This window comes from Saccostrea echinata, unplaced genomic scaffold (assembly GCF_033153115.1).
Source record: "Saccostrea echinata isolate AGI-Se365-2 ecotype Australia unplaced genomic scaffold, CSIRO_AGI_Sech_v1 ptg000063l, whole genome shotgun sequence".
NCBI classification, from domain to species: domain Eukaryota; kingdom Metazoa; phylum Mollusca; class Bivalvia; order Ostreida; family Ostreidae; genus Saccostrea; species Saccostrea echinata.
The window spans coordinates 635,030-651,326 of record NW_026889812.1 but is presented as its reverse complement, the minus strand read 5'-3'; the positions used below and the strand labels follow the sequence as shown (position 1 = coordinate 651,326).

The window sequence follows — 16,297 nt, the reverse complement described above, 5'->3', positions numbered from 1 at the left end:
CATTTTATGTATTTGTGTTTGTTTGTACTGCACTGACCTGTGCAACTGATGTCATATTTCTTTGGTTACTTTTTTTCCTGTCGTGGAAGAAGCATGCAATAGTTACTTTTGACTCTACCGGGTATTTTCAGTGGGTCTGGCACATTCTCTTGATTTAGCTATTTAGCTTGAATTAGACATATATCTTTCCTAAGCTATTCAAAATAGATATTTACACTTTTTTACAAATGCGTTTGTTTTTTTTTGTTTGTTTTTTTTTTCGTTTTTGTTTTTTTCCCACATGTAATAGACAAAAAGTCGCAAATATGTTACTATTTCTATTTGTACTATGGACTATTAAAAACAAAGATAATTAAATATTGCAGCTTTTGAACAATTTTAAGCAACAAGAGACCCAAGGGCCTTAACGGTCACCTGCGTATAATATAACACTGTAAAGGATCCATGGAAGTATAAAACAAAATTAACTGATAGACGAAGCAATGTTGCCCAAGAATTTCAAAAATCTGGTAACAATACACTTGCTTATTGTAGCGTGATAGACCCGAGTGATCTCCTTGGGATCATACTTGGTTTTCCCAGGCCTTAAAGGGATGCTAATGAATGCAAAATATACAAATACAATGAACATTTGCCTATTGTGTAAGGTATTCAATATATGTCACTTGCCTAGTGCTACAATTCAGTACGCAGAGACGTGGCTATATAACGTTGTTATTTGCCACTAATTACAACAAGTCACCCTGGCTCTAGTGATTCTTTGTTCACTTTGATAAAGTATAAAACAACTTTATCCAATCTCTTGTCAACCTTGACTTTACCTGAAAATAAATCATCCACTATTACAAAAATCACCTCAGTGTAAACATTCTGTGTACAATTACAACTTTTGCTAAATATATAAATAATCTTTATGCCAATATTTTATAGTGATATTGCTTTCCAGGCAAGAATCTGACTTTGAGCAAGCTTTGCTCATTTAAACCAAGCAGTCATTTTTATTTTGTTTCTATATATATACCATTCTTTCTTGTATTCTCATTCAATCAAATAACCTGTTTATTAAATTACATACAAGGATTTCTTGATTAACACAATCTAGCAAAGGGGAGTAACTCTCATTTGCTTCACTTATTACAATTATGTACTCTGTTTGCCTCTTAGATACACAGGAGCAAAGAAGGCACATTTACATATAATAATATTTAATACATTTACATTGATATTATTGCATTTAGTTTGTTTGCTCTAATTACTCAGAGGCAGATGAGAAGACTTTCAAAGCATTAATGCATTTTTGCTAAATAATCAATAGTGCCTTAGTAAAGCACCAGAACCCCTGACCCTGCGGCCATGAAATTCACAATTTTGGAAGAGGCACTTTTCCTCATCTTAACTGTGTACTTAGTTCATCGGCATAATACCGAGGACCAGAGGAGAAGATTTTCAAAGAATTAATGCATTTTCACTATATAATCATTAGAGCTCCGCCCTAACACCAGAACCCCTGACCCTGGGGCCATGAAATTCTCAATTTTGGAAGAGGCACTCTTCCTCATCTTAACTGTGTACTTAGGTTTTTGGCTTAATACCCATAAGCAGAGAAGATTTTTAAAGCATTAATGCATTTTTAACTATATAATCATTAGAGCCCCGCTCTAACACCAGAACCCCTGACCCAGGGGCCATGAAATTCACAATTTTAAAAGAGGCACCTTTCCTCATCATAACTATGCATATTGTTTGTTTCCTTAATATCCAGGAGCAGAGGAGAAGATTTTTAAAGAAATAATGCAATTTCACTATATATTCAACAGAGCCCCTCCCTAGCACCAGAACCCCTGATCCTGGGGCCATAAATTTCACAATTTTGGTAGAGGGCTCAATGCTTATTACAATCATGCCAACATTTTGAGTACTTGATGTCCAGAAGTAAAGAAGATTTTAAAGATTGCATTTATTTTAGTAGTTTTGGCCCCATCCCTCAGGCCCCAGAGGGTAGGGACCATGAAATTCACAAGTTTTGTTCCCCTTGAAGAATATTGTAGAAATTGGGATTTAAAGATTAACATTAACAAAACAAAAGTATTGATAATAAGTAAAGGCAAGCAAAAAAGAACAAGAGGCCCAGGGGCCACATCGATCATCTGAGCACTCTGGCTAGAAAAAAGCAGAAATCAGTTCAGTCTTGAAAAGTTTTGATATGAAAGTGGTTCGGGGGTGGGTTGATTTGAACTAACTTGAATTTATACTTCATAGGGATGCTTTTTGAATTAATATGACAAATAATGGCTTTGCTGTTCTTAAGAAGACAATTTTTATTGCTGTTATGGCCCCTCTTTTCTCCTGAGTTAAAACAAAATGATTAAAACAAAATTTGAATCTATATTACCCTAGGATGCTTCCATTTAAATATGACTAATTATGGCTTTGCTGTTCTTGAGAAGATTTTTAAATATTTTTCCTTTATATTCCTATGTAAAACTTTGATAGCCCATTGTGACCCCACCCTACCCCGGGGGTCATGATTTAAACAAACTTGCATCTACCTACCTGACGATGCTTCCATATAAATATGACCAATCATGGCTTTGCTGTTCTTAAAAAGAAGATTTTAACAAATTTTTCCTATGTATTCCTATGTAAAACTTAGATCGCTCATTGTGGCCCCACCCTATCCCTGGGGGTCATGATTTGAATAAACTTCAATCTTCACTACCTGAGGATGCTTCCATATAAAATGACCAATCATGGCTTTGCTGTTCTTGAGAAGAAGATTTTTGAAGAATTCTGCTATATAATCCTATGTAAAATTTTGATCGTCCATTGTGGCCCCACCCTACCCCTTGGGGTTATGATTTGAACAAACTTGAATCTACACTACCTGAGGATAATTCCACATGAGTTTCATCTTTCCTGGCCCAGTGGTTCTTGAGAAGATTTTTAAAAGATGCCATTAATTTTTTACTTATTTGTAATTATTTCCCCTCGGAAGAGGGCATGGCCCTTCATTTGAACAAAATTGAATCCCCTTTACCCAAGGATACTTTGTGTCTAGTTTGGTTGAAATTGGCGCAGTAGTTCTGGAGAAAAAGATGAAATTGTGAAAAGTTTACAACGACAACAACAACAACGCCGGCGACAGACAATGGACAAATTTCGATCAGAAAAGCTCACTTGAGCCTTCAGCTCAGGTGAGCTAAAACACGAATTCATGTACGGCGAAAAGATTATAGAGGTTGTTAGTGAAATTAATTATTTAGGTATTTTATTTAGCGCCTCGGAATCATTCAAAAAAGCAAAACAAATAGACAAAGCAAATAAAGCAATATTTGAAATTCTTAAGAAAGGCCGTTTACATAATCTATCAATACGGTGTCAGTTAGACTTGTTTGATAAAATAGTTCAGCCTATATTGTTGTATGGATGTGAGGTATGGGGATTTTCAAACAGTGCAATTGTAGACAGAGTGAATATTAAATTTTGCAAATTACTCCTGAACCTAAAACAATCTACTCCTGATTGTATGGTATATAGTGAACTCGGTCGGCATCCTATGTCCATAGAAATAAAAACGCGTATTATTTACATATTGGTGTAAACTAAAACTTGGAAAAGAATAAAAAAAATTTCAAATCTACTGTTCAAATTACTATAAATTAAAAATTAAAATATTACAAAGATTGCTTGGATAAATAATGCGTCAAATATTCTTAACAATTGCGGACTTTCAAATATATGGGATAGTCAAACCTTTAATCCAAATTGGTTGAAATTGAGAGTAAAACTAACTTTACTTAATCAGTTTAAACAAAAATGGAATTCGGACGTTCAAAATTTATCAAAGACTTTAAACTATAGAATATACAAAGATGAACTAAAATTCGTAAAGTATTTAGACATTCTGTCCAGAAAAGATGCAATTAATTTTTGTAAATTTCGTACTTGTAATCATCATTTACCGATTGAAAGTGGACGTTGGCTAACTGAACCAAGAGAAACTAGATTATGTAAAAAATGTCATTTAAACGAAATAGGAGATGAATTCCACTATTAAATTGTACAACTATGATAGATGAAAGAAAAAAAATTATCGCAAAAGCAATTGCGGTTTAGAAATATAATTACATTTACAGAAATAATGAATTCTAAAAAAACAATCCTTTTTAAGAAAATTAAACTGTGTACATTTATTAGAAATATTAATAAAACGTGTTCCCCGATCTAGTGGAATACATAATTTTTCATTGTACTATTTGTCCATCTCCGTACTCACGCATGCTATAAAACCTGATTTGATTTGACACCATTGTTTAATATGTTTATCTCTGTATAAAATTGTAAAATTGTGATGAGATTAATAAATTCAGTTCAGGAAAATAATAAACTCTTATGAACCTTTTCAATAACCGTAAATAAGACAGATGGAATTAAAGCACCATTAAAAGCCTCCTGGCTTTTGTACAATGTAATTTAATATTAAATGATTATACATGATGAAAACAACAAAAAATATCTATGAAAATATATGGAACAGATTGGCCATTTGGTACCAAATTATTCAAAAGCATTAGAATAGCACTTTACGTCATATACTTATTCTTTAAAAGTATATAATCTATTAAAACTTTGTAACAATTGAAAAAAAAGAAAACAAATTAAACAAACAAGATTTAAATAAAAGAAGAAGGAAATATAACATGTCAGATGAAAAGGCTCTTGGGTTTACCCACATAAAATAATTTTATTACAAAAAATCAAACTTACATGGTAAAGAATATGATCATATCTAAACGTTCTCGAGATTAATTTTTTTTATCTTAGGGTGTACCTCTCAAGAATAGCGTAATTTTTATGAGAGGAGTAAGTTACTGTATTAATTTTTTCCCATGTATACATGCAACTATTCGCAGTGATACATGTATCACAGATTGTATAAAGATATAAATAATAAACGAATCACATTTTATACTGGAATGCTTTTAGGTACACACAATTACAGTATTAAAATAGAACAAGTAGATGATTATAATAAGTACAGACAAATTTAATATAACAAAAGAACAAGTAAACTTCACAATGGCATGATTATAAGTATTGTATTACAATATACCACTGGTCTACTATCAACAATGAAGAAAAGTATTATATATGTTCTATGAATAATAATGCTATAAACCGAATTATAATATAACAATAACAACATGAAATGTGTGATAACTTGTATCAACAATAAAGAAAAGTTTTAAATAAATTTGTTCTATGAATAACGCTATAAACTGAATTATATAATATGACAATATACCGTATATACTCGCCTTTAAGTCGGTTCCCTTACAAGTCTTTTTTATTTTTTCAGATTATTTTGGAGGAATTTGCCATTGACCCTATTAGAAGTCGCTGCGTTTTTTGCCGGAATCTGTACCCAATTTCAGATAAAAATTCTACAGTATTTACTTGTGTTCCAAAGTATATTTTGGGGTAGAACATTTATTTAATATTTTATCTTTTATTAACAGTTTATACAAATATAAGATCATTTGAATTTGTAAACACATATGTTATATGCATGATCTTCCTTTCCTGCATTAGATTAAGTTCCGATCTTTATAAACGATTATAGTTGGAGTTGTTACAATATTGCTATATTTCCTGTTCCAGAAAAATGCCAAACTTTTTAGGACTTACTTATAAGTCAGACATAGAATTTTGGATAAAAATTTAACTCCCAAAAATCCGACTTGCATGTAATGTATAGGCGAGTATATACAGTAATAACAACATGACGTGTGCTAACTTGTATTGCAAATTATACAAAACAGACTCGACGTGCAAATACTTTATAATTTATCTGTTGGAGTTTGCTGTTTGAATGATATTTATATATATTGCATGTAACATCAGCAGTACTTAAGGTCCCGTAAGTTAATTTGTTACCCTCAATTACACACAATACTAGTATCAACATGCAAATATAAAATCACATTCATACACTGTGTTAAGAAACACAATAAAACACCAAATATTTCAAATGCTTAAATGATGCCATAATAAAAACTATGATGTATTGCACATGTAAATATATTCCTCTTGTTACAATTTTCAGAATGATATCCACAGATATTATACATCATACACTGGAGTAACAGTTGGTATTTCTTTTTTAATTTATTGACCTATAAGATTCAAGTCTTCATAACATGAAAGTTTATTACTTTGTACTTTTTATATTATTATTTAATCAATATGTAATATACACAAAGTCAGAGAATTACATTATTTAACTGTATTGCTTGTAAAATTTCTCAATTTAGACGTGCTCCATGACCCAATTTCCGCAATTTTTAAATTTTCACTACGTTTGACATATATTATGACATATTTGAAATTTTAAACACAAATCATTTGAATTTATTGTTAAAAAATGTCTACCATATATGAAAATAGTACGATGTTAAGAAAAAAAAAAACTATGACAGAAGTCAGTAAACTTTCCAAACAACCCTCATTTATACATGTACATATATATTTTTACATAAAAAAAAACTTAGAATACCTACTTATTAATGCACTGAATAGTGCAAGATTTTCTTTTACAATAAATCTTTAATATACCTTAAAATATTTCCTTTAATATTTAATATCTCAGATTTTCCTTCTGATCACTTCTCTTTCTTTCTTTTTTTTTTTTTTTTTTTTTTTTTTTTTTTTTTTTTTTAAGTCTTTTCAAGAGATCTACTGGTATTCACATAATTAGGAGCCGAATCAAAAATACAATTGAATAGACAATTAAAAGAAAATAATACACATTATTTATTAATTTACTTGACTTTTCTGACTGCAATAAACATGTAAAATTTCTTGTTAATTTTGAGACTGATTTTTTCTGACATCTTACATTAGATGTCACATTGCAAAAGAAATTTACAAGAAGAACCAAAAAAATGCCAGTTATTACAAAGTGGCTGAGGAAATCAAGAACTTCTCTATCATCTCTCTCACCTGTTAAAATATATGAGATTAAAGAAGCACAATAGAACTTATTAGATGAGGTTAAACTATAATTTATGTAATCAAGTGCAACCAATTCTCTTATTCTTAAATGTATTGCCTCTAAACTAGATTTATTTGCCGGAATATCATACCAGCTATTAAGTTCAACTCCTTGTTTGAAATCAAAAAAAGTATTATCAAAATTTGAAAAATCAACTATGGCTTTCTCACAGAAGATATTAAATGGCCCAGTTATTGTGAGGTGAAGAACGGTCATGGATTGGTTGTTTGCCTCCAGTGTTAGAAAGTGATGATAATACTCATAAAATCCTAGTTGTCTTCTTCTTACTCGGAAGTGAGATCCAAAGCCTATTTGTCCATTTTGAATTAGTTTTCTTAGACTGTCCAAATTCTCTATTTGCATATTGTTCTGTAAAATAATATTCAGAGATCATAATCTTTCTTTATTCAAAGTTTATACTAACTATCATACATGTGTAAACCAGAGTAAAATCTCAACCTAACTTACCAAATTCAAATATAATACACGTTTTAAATGCTTTAATTTTCATGCATATTCAATTCTCTTTACAATATATGCTATAAACTTGTGTTCATTTTTGAAGGTGGAAGACTTCAAATGAGTGATGGGATTGATCGTACATATCTCCTCATGCTTGTACACTGCAGTAAGAAAATAGACCAACCATGCTTATATAAATCTAAATGCTTTGCATTGTCTTAAGACAAATGATATATAATATGGTGAATCAGATATATTTACATCCACTGAATATTGTCACCTCTCTTTCTCATGAAAACCAATTAACATTAATCAATGGACTAACTCTAAAGTAATTAGATTTGGCTTTTTAAAGCCATATACGATTTGGGTTATGTATTTGTCAGCAATGTTGCAACTGTTCATCCCTCTATTAACAAACCCCGGTTTTTTTGTTGTTTTTTTTTTTGCTACTTACATCTGGCTTTTTTCCCAAGTGTACCTCTGTTTCATTTTCAAAACTTTCTTCAGTATCAGAAAGTAACACATCATTGACATCTGCGAAGCAGAAACACACTTTTAATATCAAATGAGAATACGCTGATGAATTATTATTTGATATACATGTATTTTATTTTTTGCTTTCTATAGCTTTTACTCTTTTCACACCATATGCACAGAATAAAATATATGAATATCTGCGGAATGTATATCAAAAGAACAGCTTGAAATCTTACATTACCAAACCCACTTAAACACGCATAGTAGCTTTGATTATGAAATCTCTGGAGATAATTGTATTTTTTCTTAAAACTCCCATGAATACATCTGTACTTTGGTTCTCGACTGTAAGCATACTCACGTGATATGAAAACCTACTCTGTCTTGACATGCTTATCCCTCTATTGTACTAAGACCGACCCATTCTTTTCATCTTTATTCATAAAACGCAGTTTTATTTCTCAAATCGCAGTCAGGTAATCTGATATTTACTTATTTAATTGTAAATGATACTGAGACGTTTTGTTCCATTGGTGTGTTATGTACAATTAAGATATGTCAAGGATTTTTTGAGAAGTATATTCATGGGAGTTGAAAACCACAAGCAATCAATTAATTATCAAAATTCGGTTATGTAGTTTTAAGTAGATAATTATTATTTCATTATAATCAACAACTAACAAACCTATAGATTTATTATCTACCTGTAACAGGAAAGGAGAAAATGCATGGCTGGACCGGGAATCAAACCCGGGACCCCTGCATCACTAGTCAGGTGCTCTACCGACTGAGCTACCCAGGCCGATATCCACGGCCCAACCCATTACATACTTATATAAACGAAGCCAAAATTGCGATGATATGAATGACAAGTAGCGTCGACCACACGTGAAAAGAATGTATACCATGCAATACACGTACTAAAGATAGTTAAGTGTATTCATCTGGACTGGATGTAAACAGTGTACCCCTACCTGAAATTAAGTTATATATCTTACATATGATCTTATTTTCGGTAAAAGTCGTATTCCACAAAGGTGCATATATCAGAGTATATGCAAAAATTAGTGTAAAATTCGGATATTTATTTTTTGTCAATCTACCGACGGGCCGTTTGGCACATCATCCTTTGTTCTAAAAATATTACTTGACACATAATATTATTATATTAAATAACCCTTGCATATAATAATGAAAAAAAAAATCCCGAGAAAAAATATGCATGGATGTGAATTAGACAAAGTGTACATTTGAAGAATTTTCTTCTAAATATCCTTCCACCACAAGAAATAGTCCCTCATAAATTTTATATCTTTATCATTTTTGAACAGTTTTTAAATTAAATAATATTAATTTGCATTGTTTAATTCAAATATGTTATAAAGATGGCAATATAATTGATAATTTTGACATTACAGGTTCTGACCAAACTTCTTTCAAAAGCTGACAAGTGACAAACCTTTAAGTGAATGCACTTAAACAATCTACAGTACGTTTGCTCATTTTTATAAAAATCACGTTAGAGCTGTCTATATTACTCTAATAAATGATCATCACATACCAAAAACGATGGCATTTACCGTGTTCACGCATGAGTGCCCTAAGCAATCCCTGACCAACTTTACATTATAATACTAATGCATTAATTTTTGAAAACCTTATGATAATTTTAAATTCACTGTACTCAAACTGATTTTAAATTCCGCTCACAGTTTGGTGCTCTTTTACTGGGCTATAAGGCTAACATACTTTATATCCATTACAAGCGGCGTCCACTTTATTAACTGAGCAAGTTTGATGATTCTCTTGTACAGTGCAATAAATTGGCATAATTTGACAATAAAATTCCATAAGGAAGTAACATATGTTTGGTTAATGACACACCTTCCAAAAATGCATCAACCGAAAATGTTTGCTAGTTCTATGCCTCAGAGTTTGCATAAAAAAACTAAGAGATGGACAATTGGAAAACAACACACTACATGTAGTATCACTATAAGGATAGGTGAGGGATGAGCAAATAAAAAGGCCAAAAACCATCAGAAAAACAACTTTCACTTATCTTTTAAAATTCAAAAACTTTTAACTTTAATGAAAATATTTAAAAAATCTAAGGACCAAATCAAAGGCTGGCAGTAATTATGGCAGAAGTAAGTAACATCAATAACATGATCTTACTTTCTAGTGATTCCATCTTCCAACTTGTCTCTTCTGCCTCTAGGTCAATAAACAGATTCTCAAGTGGTCTTAGATTTTCCATTGTTCGTGTTTCAGTGGTTTGTGTTGTTCGACTGCTTGACCTTAAATCTTAAAGGAAAAAGGAGGGAAAATATGTTCTCATTTTAGATGGAATGTTCAATAAATGTTGAATACACAGTACATAATATTAACTTAATATATTACCAATCACAAATGATAATTTATATTAGTGTATTTACATTGGTGTGCCACTTACTATCTAGGATATTTTTGTATAAATCACTTCTCAAACTGCATAAAATATACTTTTCTACTTGGTAAACTTACACGTATGCCTTTCTCCTTGTAACAATGATACAATTATAAAAAGGTAACATTTTCCAATCAACAATAAAAAACATACCCCTTTCATTCTCCATAATTCTGTTTTCTGTCAATTGCAATTCAAGTTCATGCAAACTGTTCTTGATTCTCTTCTTCCGTTTTTTGTCTTCAAAGTCTATAACAAGAACTAAATCATTTTATAGAAAGTGTAATAATTTACATGCAATGCAATCTGTGCTACATAATGGAAACAAAAGCTGACATATGTATAACTATATACTATGAAATTGGCTTATTCTTTAATATTTTGTGTGATTTTGACAACCAACACAAGACTCACATTGGAATATTTTGAAGCCCTAATGTTTAGAATTAATTTGCACAAAAGATTTTAGTTGGGAGGTTTAGCAGACATATTTGTTATTTCCATGTAAAAAGGAGAAGAATCTTCTAAATGAGAAGATGTAACATTGAAAATACTGCTTCACATGTGACATTAAATTTTTCGGAGATCACCTGGCAAACTGAATACTTTATCAAGTCCATCTTTGCTAGCCAGATGTTCTACTCTCAAACCAGAAGCCTATCGTACTACAAAAGTTGGGAATTTATTCCGTGGTGTGGTTGGACTCAACTGATATCACTTGACCATGTAGTCAATCAGCAAATATATTGCAAAGCTTTAGTCATTCATAATATCTCCACGTGGAATGTGGTCCAACATGGTATGAAAAGCTCACATAAACAATGATCTGTTAGGTATCAGAATGCTCATTCTATAAACAGTATCTTACCTTAAGTTGATATAGATATAATGTGATCTCGTGTATACTATAGAATCACTATCATTCCTTGGGGGAGGGGGGGGGGGGGGCGGTGTCAAAGTTTGTTGGTAACCAAATTTTAATTGTTCGTGGAGACGTAATTTCATGGGTAACTTGTATGTTTTAATAAGATAGATTGATAGCTCTTCTGTGCTCAGTGTATGTGTGTGTCAATGTTTGTAGGGATGTAAATTCTGGGGTGTGGGTTACCCATGAAATCCACGCACATCAATCCCCCACAAACACTGGTAATTCCACAGTACATTGCCGATTGACTTAGACCTTAATATCAAATAATCATTCCTCGATTCCTTTTGTTGAATATTCTGTAAATGTTTCAATTTTAAAGTTCTCTTATTTTTGTCAATGATGAGACCTATGCATATAGAGATCATGACTTTTACAAGGCACAATAGGCTCCTCTTCTGAGAACAGAAGAGTATATATTTACGAAACACTTGCCATACAATGATACTTCATTGAAAATCAAACAGGTATCATATTTACCTTTCTCCACCTCACTCATTTTGACATTTTCCATAACTGAAAAATTAAAAAAAATCTAATTCATTGAGAGGAAAACAATCATATCTTATTTTTCATTCACTATGAGATTATTACATAGATTCAAATGATTATTGAAAGGCATTATATCACACATTTGAATATTTAATCAACACATTAAGAACTTATGAGTTAGGCGTTACTTTGTGCACTTAGGCTACATGGAAATATCTATTAGATTGTATTTTTTTCTTAATTTTATGCTTCAATTTCTATATTTTGCTTTATAAGAATTTACTCACCACTGCAGAGGTTGTCAACAGTATCATCAAATAGGGGGTCATTTCTTTGATGAGAGATGTGAATGTCCTCCATAGGGTAGTCTTTACTACAATCAGAGATTTTGTCGATGGTGTCTTCCTCCATTGGGGTGTCTTTCATTTCAGATAATTCATCTTCATGAATAACTTTATTACCATCAGATTTGGTACACCAGCTTTTCTCTTTTCCAAATTAGAAATGCCATGTTTATCTATAAATATTGATTCAGAGGTACATTGTACATGTGCAAATGAATGTCACCTTCCAATAGCATCTTATGTACAAATTGTTTCAATTATAAGAACTAACTAATATGTACATGATGTAACCAAATTATTATAATACATTCAAAAAGAAAAGAAAAATAAGTGCTCTAGCTCTAAATCTTGTGAGATGTATAAATTTCATTGTTGTAAAAAGAAATCACTCTTAAAGATATCAAGAGGCCCAAGGGCCTTAACAGTCACCTGAGTATAATACAACACTGTAAATGATCCAAGGAATGGTAATTTATAATAATTAAATAACACAAAATAAACTGAAACTCAAAATACAAGAAATATAGGATGATCAGGTGTCAACAAAATACTTTATCTGATAATCAGCAACAACTCAAAAACTTGCCTGTACAATGTATATGCCAGTGCTATCTATACACCATCACTATCCCTGTACATAACAAGTGCTTTCACATACAACCCAGTATTCACGGCATACACCCTGGTCATTAGCCTCTCTTGGTCTTTATATAATAGTTCATGTACATATGTAAGCAGGGTTTTTAAAAAGATTAGAAACAGATGGTACTTTTACCAAAATCAAAGTTCTGAAAGTACTGAATCACCGATGCACCGTGACAGACAAAAACAGATAGCAATAGGTCACCTAAGTGACTCGGGTGACTCGGGTGAATTAATAAAGGATATTTCTATAATTTTCTCAGGGTTTTGAATGGAAAGCACTTCATACATGTACTTCAAGGATGGTTCTGAATCATCTTTTCTTTCTTTTTATTGTCCCCTCCCCCCTACTTCACTTCATACTCCTAATTTATTTTAAATTTAACCTCGTAACTATTTCTCATAACATTTAGAAAATGAACTGCGATATAAATAAGAGGCCCATAGACCACAATGCTCACCAGAGTCACCTTGGCCCCCTGTTCTTTATTACATGTTTTAGAAAAAATCAAAATATTTTCCATCTTTATACACATGAAAAATTCTTACCTGAACTTGTTGCCCCACCTTAACCCAAAAGGGTCATGCAATGCTATTTTTTGAAAAGTTTTTTTTTCTAAAATTAAATTCCTCTTGAATTCCTTTTAAAATGTTGATCCCCTATTGTGGCCCAAACTTACCCCCGAGGCCATGATTTGAACAAACTTGAATATGCACTTCTAGTGTATATTGCATACTGAGAAATCATTAATTTTCAAGGGGTTTTATTTTCGTTGTTTTCGTGGTATACAGAGACAAATTAATTCTTGTCCTCCATGAAATGTTTAATGCCTACCAACTCCACGAACCAATTTTTTTCCTCAAACCTTGAAAATTTGACCCCTTGAAAATAAGTGATTTTACTGCATTATTATTCCTAATCATAACCTTGCTGTTCTTGGAGAGAAGATTTTTAATTATTTTTCCTAGATATATTCTCATGTAAAACTTTAACCCTACTGTGGCCCTACCCTACATCAGGGGCCATGACGTGAACAAACTTCAATCTGTTCTATCTGACTGATTACAGATTAATGTAACTTATCAAGGCCATGTTGCTCTTGAAAACAAGATTTTTAAACATTTTTCCTATATATTTCGATGCAAAACTTTGATCCACATTGTGGTCCCAACCTACCCCCAGGGAGGGACCATGGTTTGAACAAACTTATATCTGTACTACCTGAAGTTGATTGCACCTTTTATGACTAATCATGGCCCTGCTGTTGTTAAGAAGATTTTAAAAGTTAACGTTTTTTCCTATATATTCAAGTGTAAAACTTTGATCGCCTATTGTGGCCCTACTTTACCCCTGGGGCTATGATCTGAATAAATTGAATCTACACTATGTCAGAAAGCTTTCACATGTTTCATCTTTTCTGAATTTTTTTTAAATAACCTTATCAAATTTTCACTATTTCTTAATCATCTTCCATTGAAAGAGGCATGGTCCTTCATTTGAACAAACTTGAATTACCTTTACACAAGGATGCTTTGTGGCAAATTTGTTTGCAATTGGTCAGTGGTTCTACAGAAGATGTAATTGTGAAAAGTTTACAACAATGAAGACGCTCCATAAGACAATGCACAAATTTTGATCAGAAAAGCTCACTTGAGTCTTTGGCTCAGGTGAGCTAAAAATAACTCTTACGTGATGACTCAATTTCCTCTTGGTCCTGACTGGAAAACAAATCATATTTACAGGATGGTTCTGAAACACCTTCTTCAGAGCAATCTGTGAAGAAACCAATCATTCATTTAATTATACTGTATACCGTATATACTCACCTATAAGTCGGTTCGCCTATTAATTGACTGTATATTTTTATGGGTAATTTTAGAGGAATTTGCCACTGACCCGCTTATAAGTTGGTACTGTTTTTTGCCAGAAAGTGTTCCAATTTCAGATCAATATTTATTGTATTTACCTGCATTTCAGAGTATGTTTTGGGTATGATATCGATATTTGATCTTTTATTCATGTTTATTTATTAACAATTTATCCATAAATAAGATCATTAAAATTTGTGAAGACTTGCATGTAATGCATTTTATAGCTTTAGATCTACCTTTCCAACATGTCCCCACAATTGTCAATGATAATCATCAGAGATTACATAAATACCATAGTTCGTCTTCAAGAAAAATGCTGATGTTTCCGTGACTTGCTTATAAGTCAGACATAGAGTTTTGGACCAAAATTTACTTCCCAAAAATCACATAGGCGACTACAGTGGAGCCTCATTTATCCAGACTCTTTGGTTCCCAGTCAAAATCGTCCGGATAGGTGAAGCGTCCGCATACCTGAATTGCCTAGATTTTAGTAATATGGTCTTCCATACCATTGGCAATAGTGAGGAATGCTGCTTTATATCAATAGTTTAAAAACTTTAATATACGTACCACTCAATAACACTTGTTTAAATAAAATAAAAAAGTACATTGTCATTGGATGAAACATTGTTTATATGGCCATATTAATTATTTCTGCTTCCCAGTTTCTAATGAATGAACTTTCCCTAGCCAACTGTCTGTAGAGCTGGTAGAGAAACAAACTGTTGGTACAGTCTTATTTCACTACGAACGCTCATCCATGCTAAATGTGACATTAACTGCACATGTATATATATGTGCGCTAATCATCCCAAACGAGATCGCATTAGCGATTGCGTAATTTTGAATGTGATTTTATAAATGTCATCAAATTACAGAATCCGTTTTGTGTATAAAATACTGTGCATAAAAAAAACTCTGATGTCATGTCTAAGAAGCAATACATAAAACCAATGTTACGACTGTATTCTAACAGTAAGCATGGTAAGTGAAATACATTAATTTTGCCGACTATGAAAAAATTATTGACATATAAAATTATTTTCCTTAATCAAAACGTCAGTGAAGCGAGAGTCTCGTGCATAACCTATCGACCTATAATCAACCTTGCTGCAAGTCATTGATAACAGGTCACAGGTGATCATCTTTAAAAAACGTCAAACAGCCCGGGTGTTTTTACAACAATTAACACCCAGCTCAAGAAATTTGGGCAGAGTTGATAGACCAATTAAAAAATTACCGTCCGGGACCAAAATATAATGTAAAAATGCATTTTGTGGTGAAAAAAACAGAAACGGAACGTGGAATTCCAGATAAACGAGACAAAAAGAGGTTAAAAAAATTCCTTTCCCATGAAAAATCGTCCGGAAGCTGAGGCGTCCGGATATCTGAGGGTCCACTGTATATACGGTATATAAACATATATGCATCATGATGAATGATTTCAAAAACTTTCGTCTCTAGATAAGACTTAAAGCCAACAGCCAAAATGAAGAATCTCCTCATAACACTGCTAATTTAAATACTACAATTAGAAACATTCCTGAGTATATGCCAGAAAAGATATGCATGACAAA

At 32.0% G+C, this 16,297-nt stretch overlaps 1 protein-coding gene across 1 annotated transcript; it reads right to left on the bottom strand.

Moving 5' to 3' along the window:
• Window positions 1-738: 738 nt before the first annotated feature.
• On the bottom strand, window positions 739-12,368 carry LOC133175591 (uncharacterized). Its single transcript, XM_061310708.1, has 7 exons — window positions 12,150-12,368; window positions 11,851-11,886; window positions 10,599-10,694; window positions 10,175-10,303; window positions 7,974-8,053; window positions 7,225-7,423; window positions 739-821 (listed from the first exon to the last, which is right to left on the bottom strand). The coding sequence occupies exons 1-7, from the start codon at window positions 12,286-12,288 to the stop codon at window positions 739-741; spliced, it is 762 nt and encodes a 253-aa protein (XP_061166692.1). The 5' UTR covers window positions 12,289-12,368.
• Between the last annotated feature and the right edge of the window lie 3,929 nt (window positions 12,369-16,297).

Bases quoted from the DNA above. Each gene is read 5' to 3' on its own strand.
- LOC133175591 (XM_061310708.1), bottom strand. From the start codon at position 12,288: ATGAAAGACACCCCAATGGAGGAAGACACCATCGACAAAATCTCTGAT. The intron at 10,304-10,598 runs GTATGTTTTTTA...TTTTCCTTTAAG, and splicing joins AATTATGGAGAATGAAAGGG to ATTTAAGGTCAAGCAGTCGA. The intron at 8,054-10,174 runs GTAAGATCATGT...TCTGCTTCGCAG, and splicing joins GAAGATGGAATCACTAGAAA to ATGTCAATGATGTGTTACTT.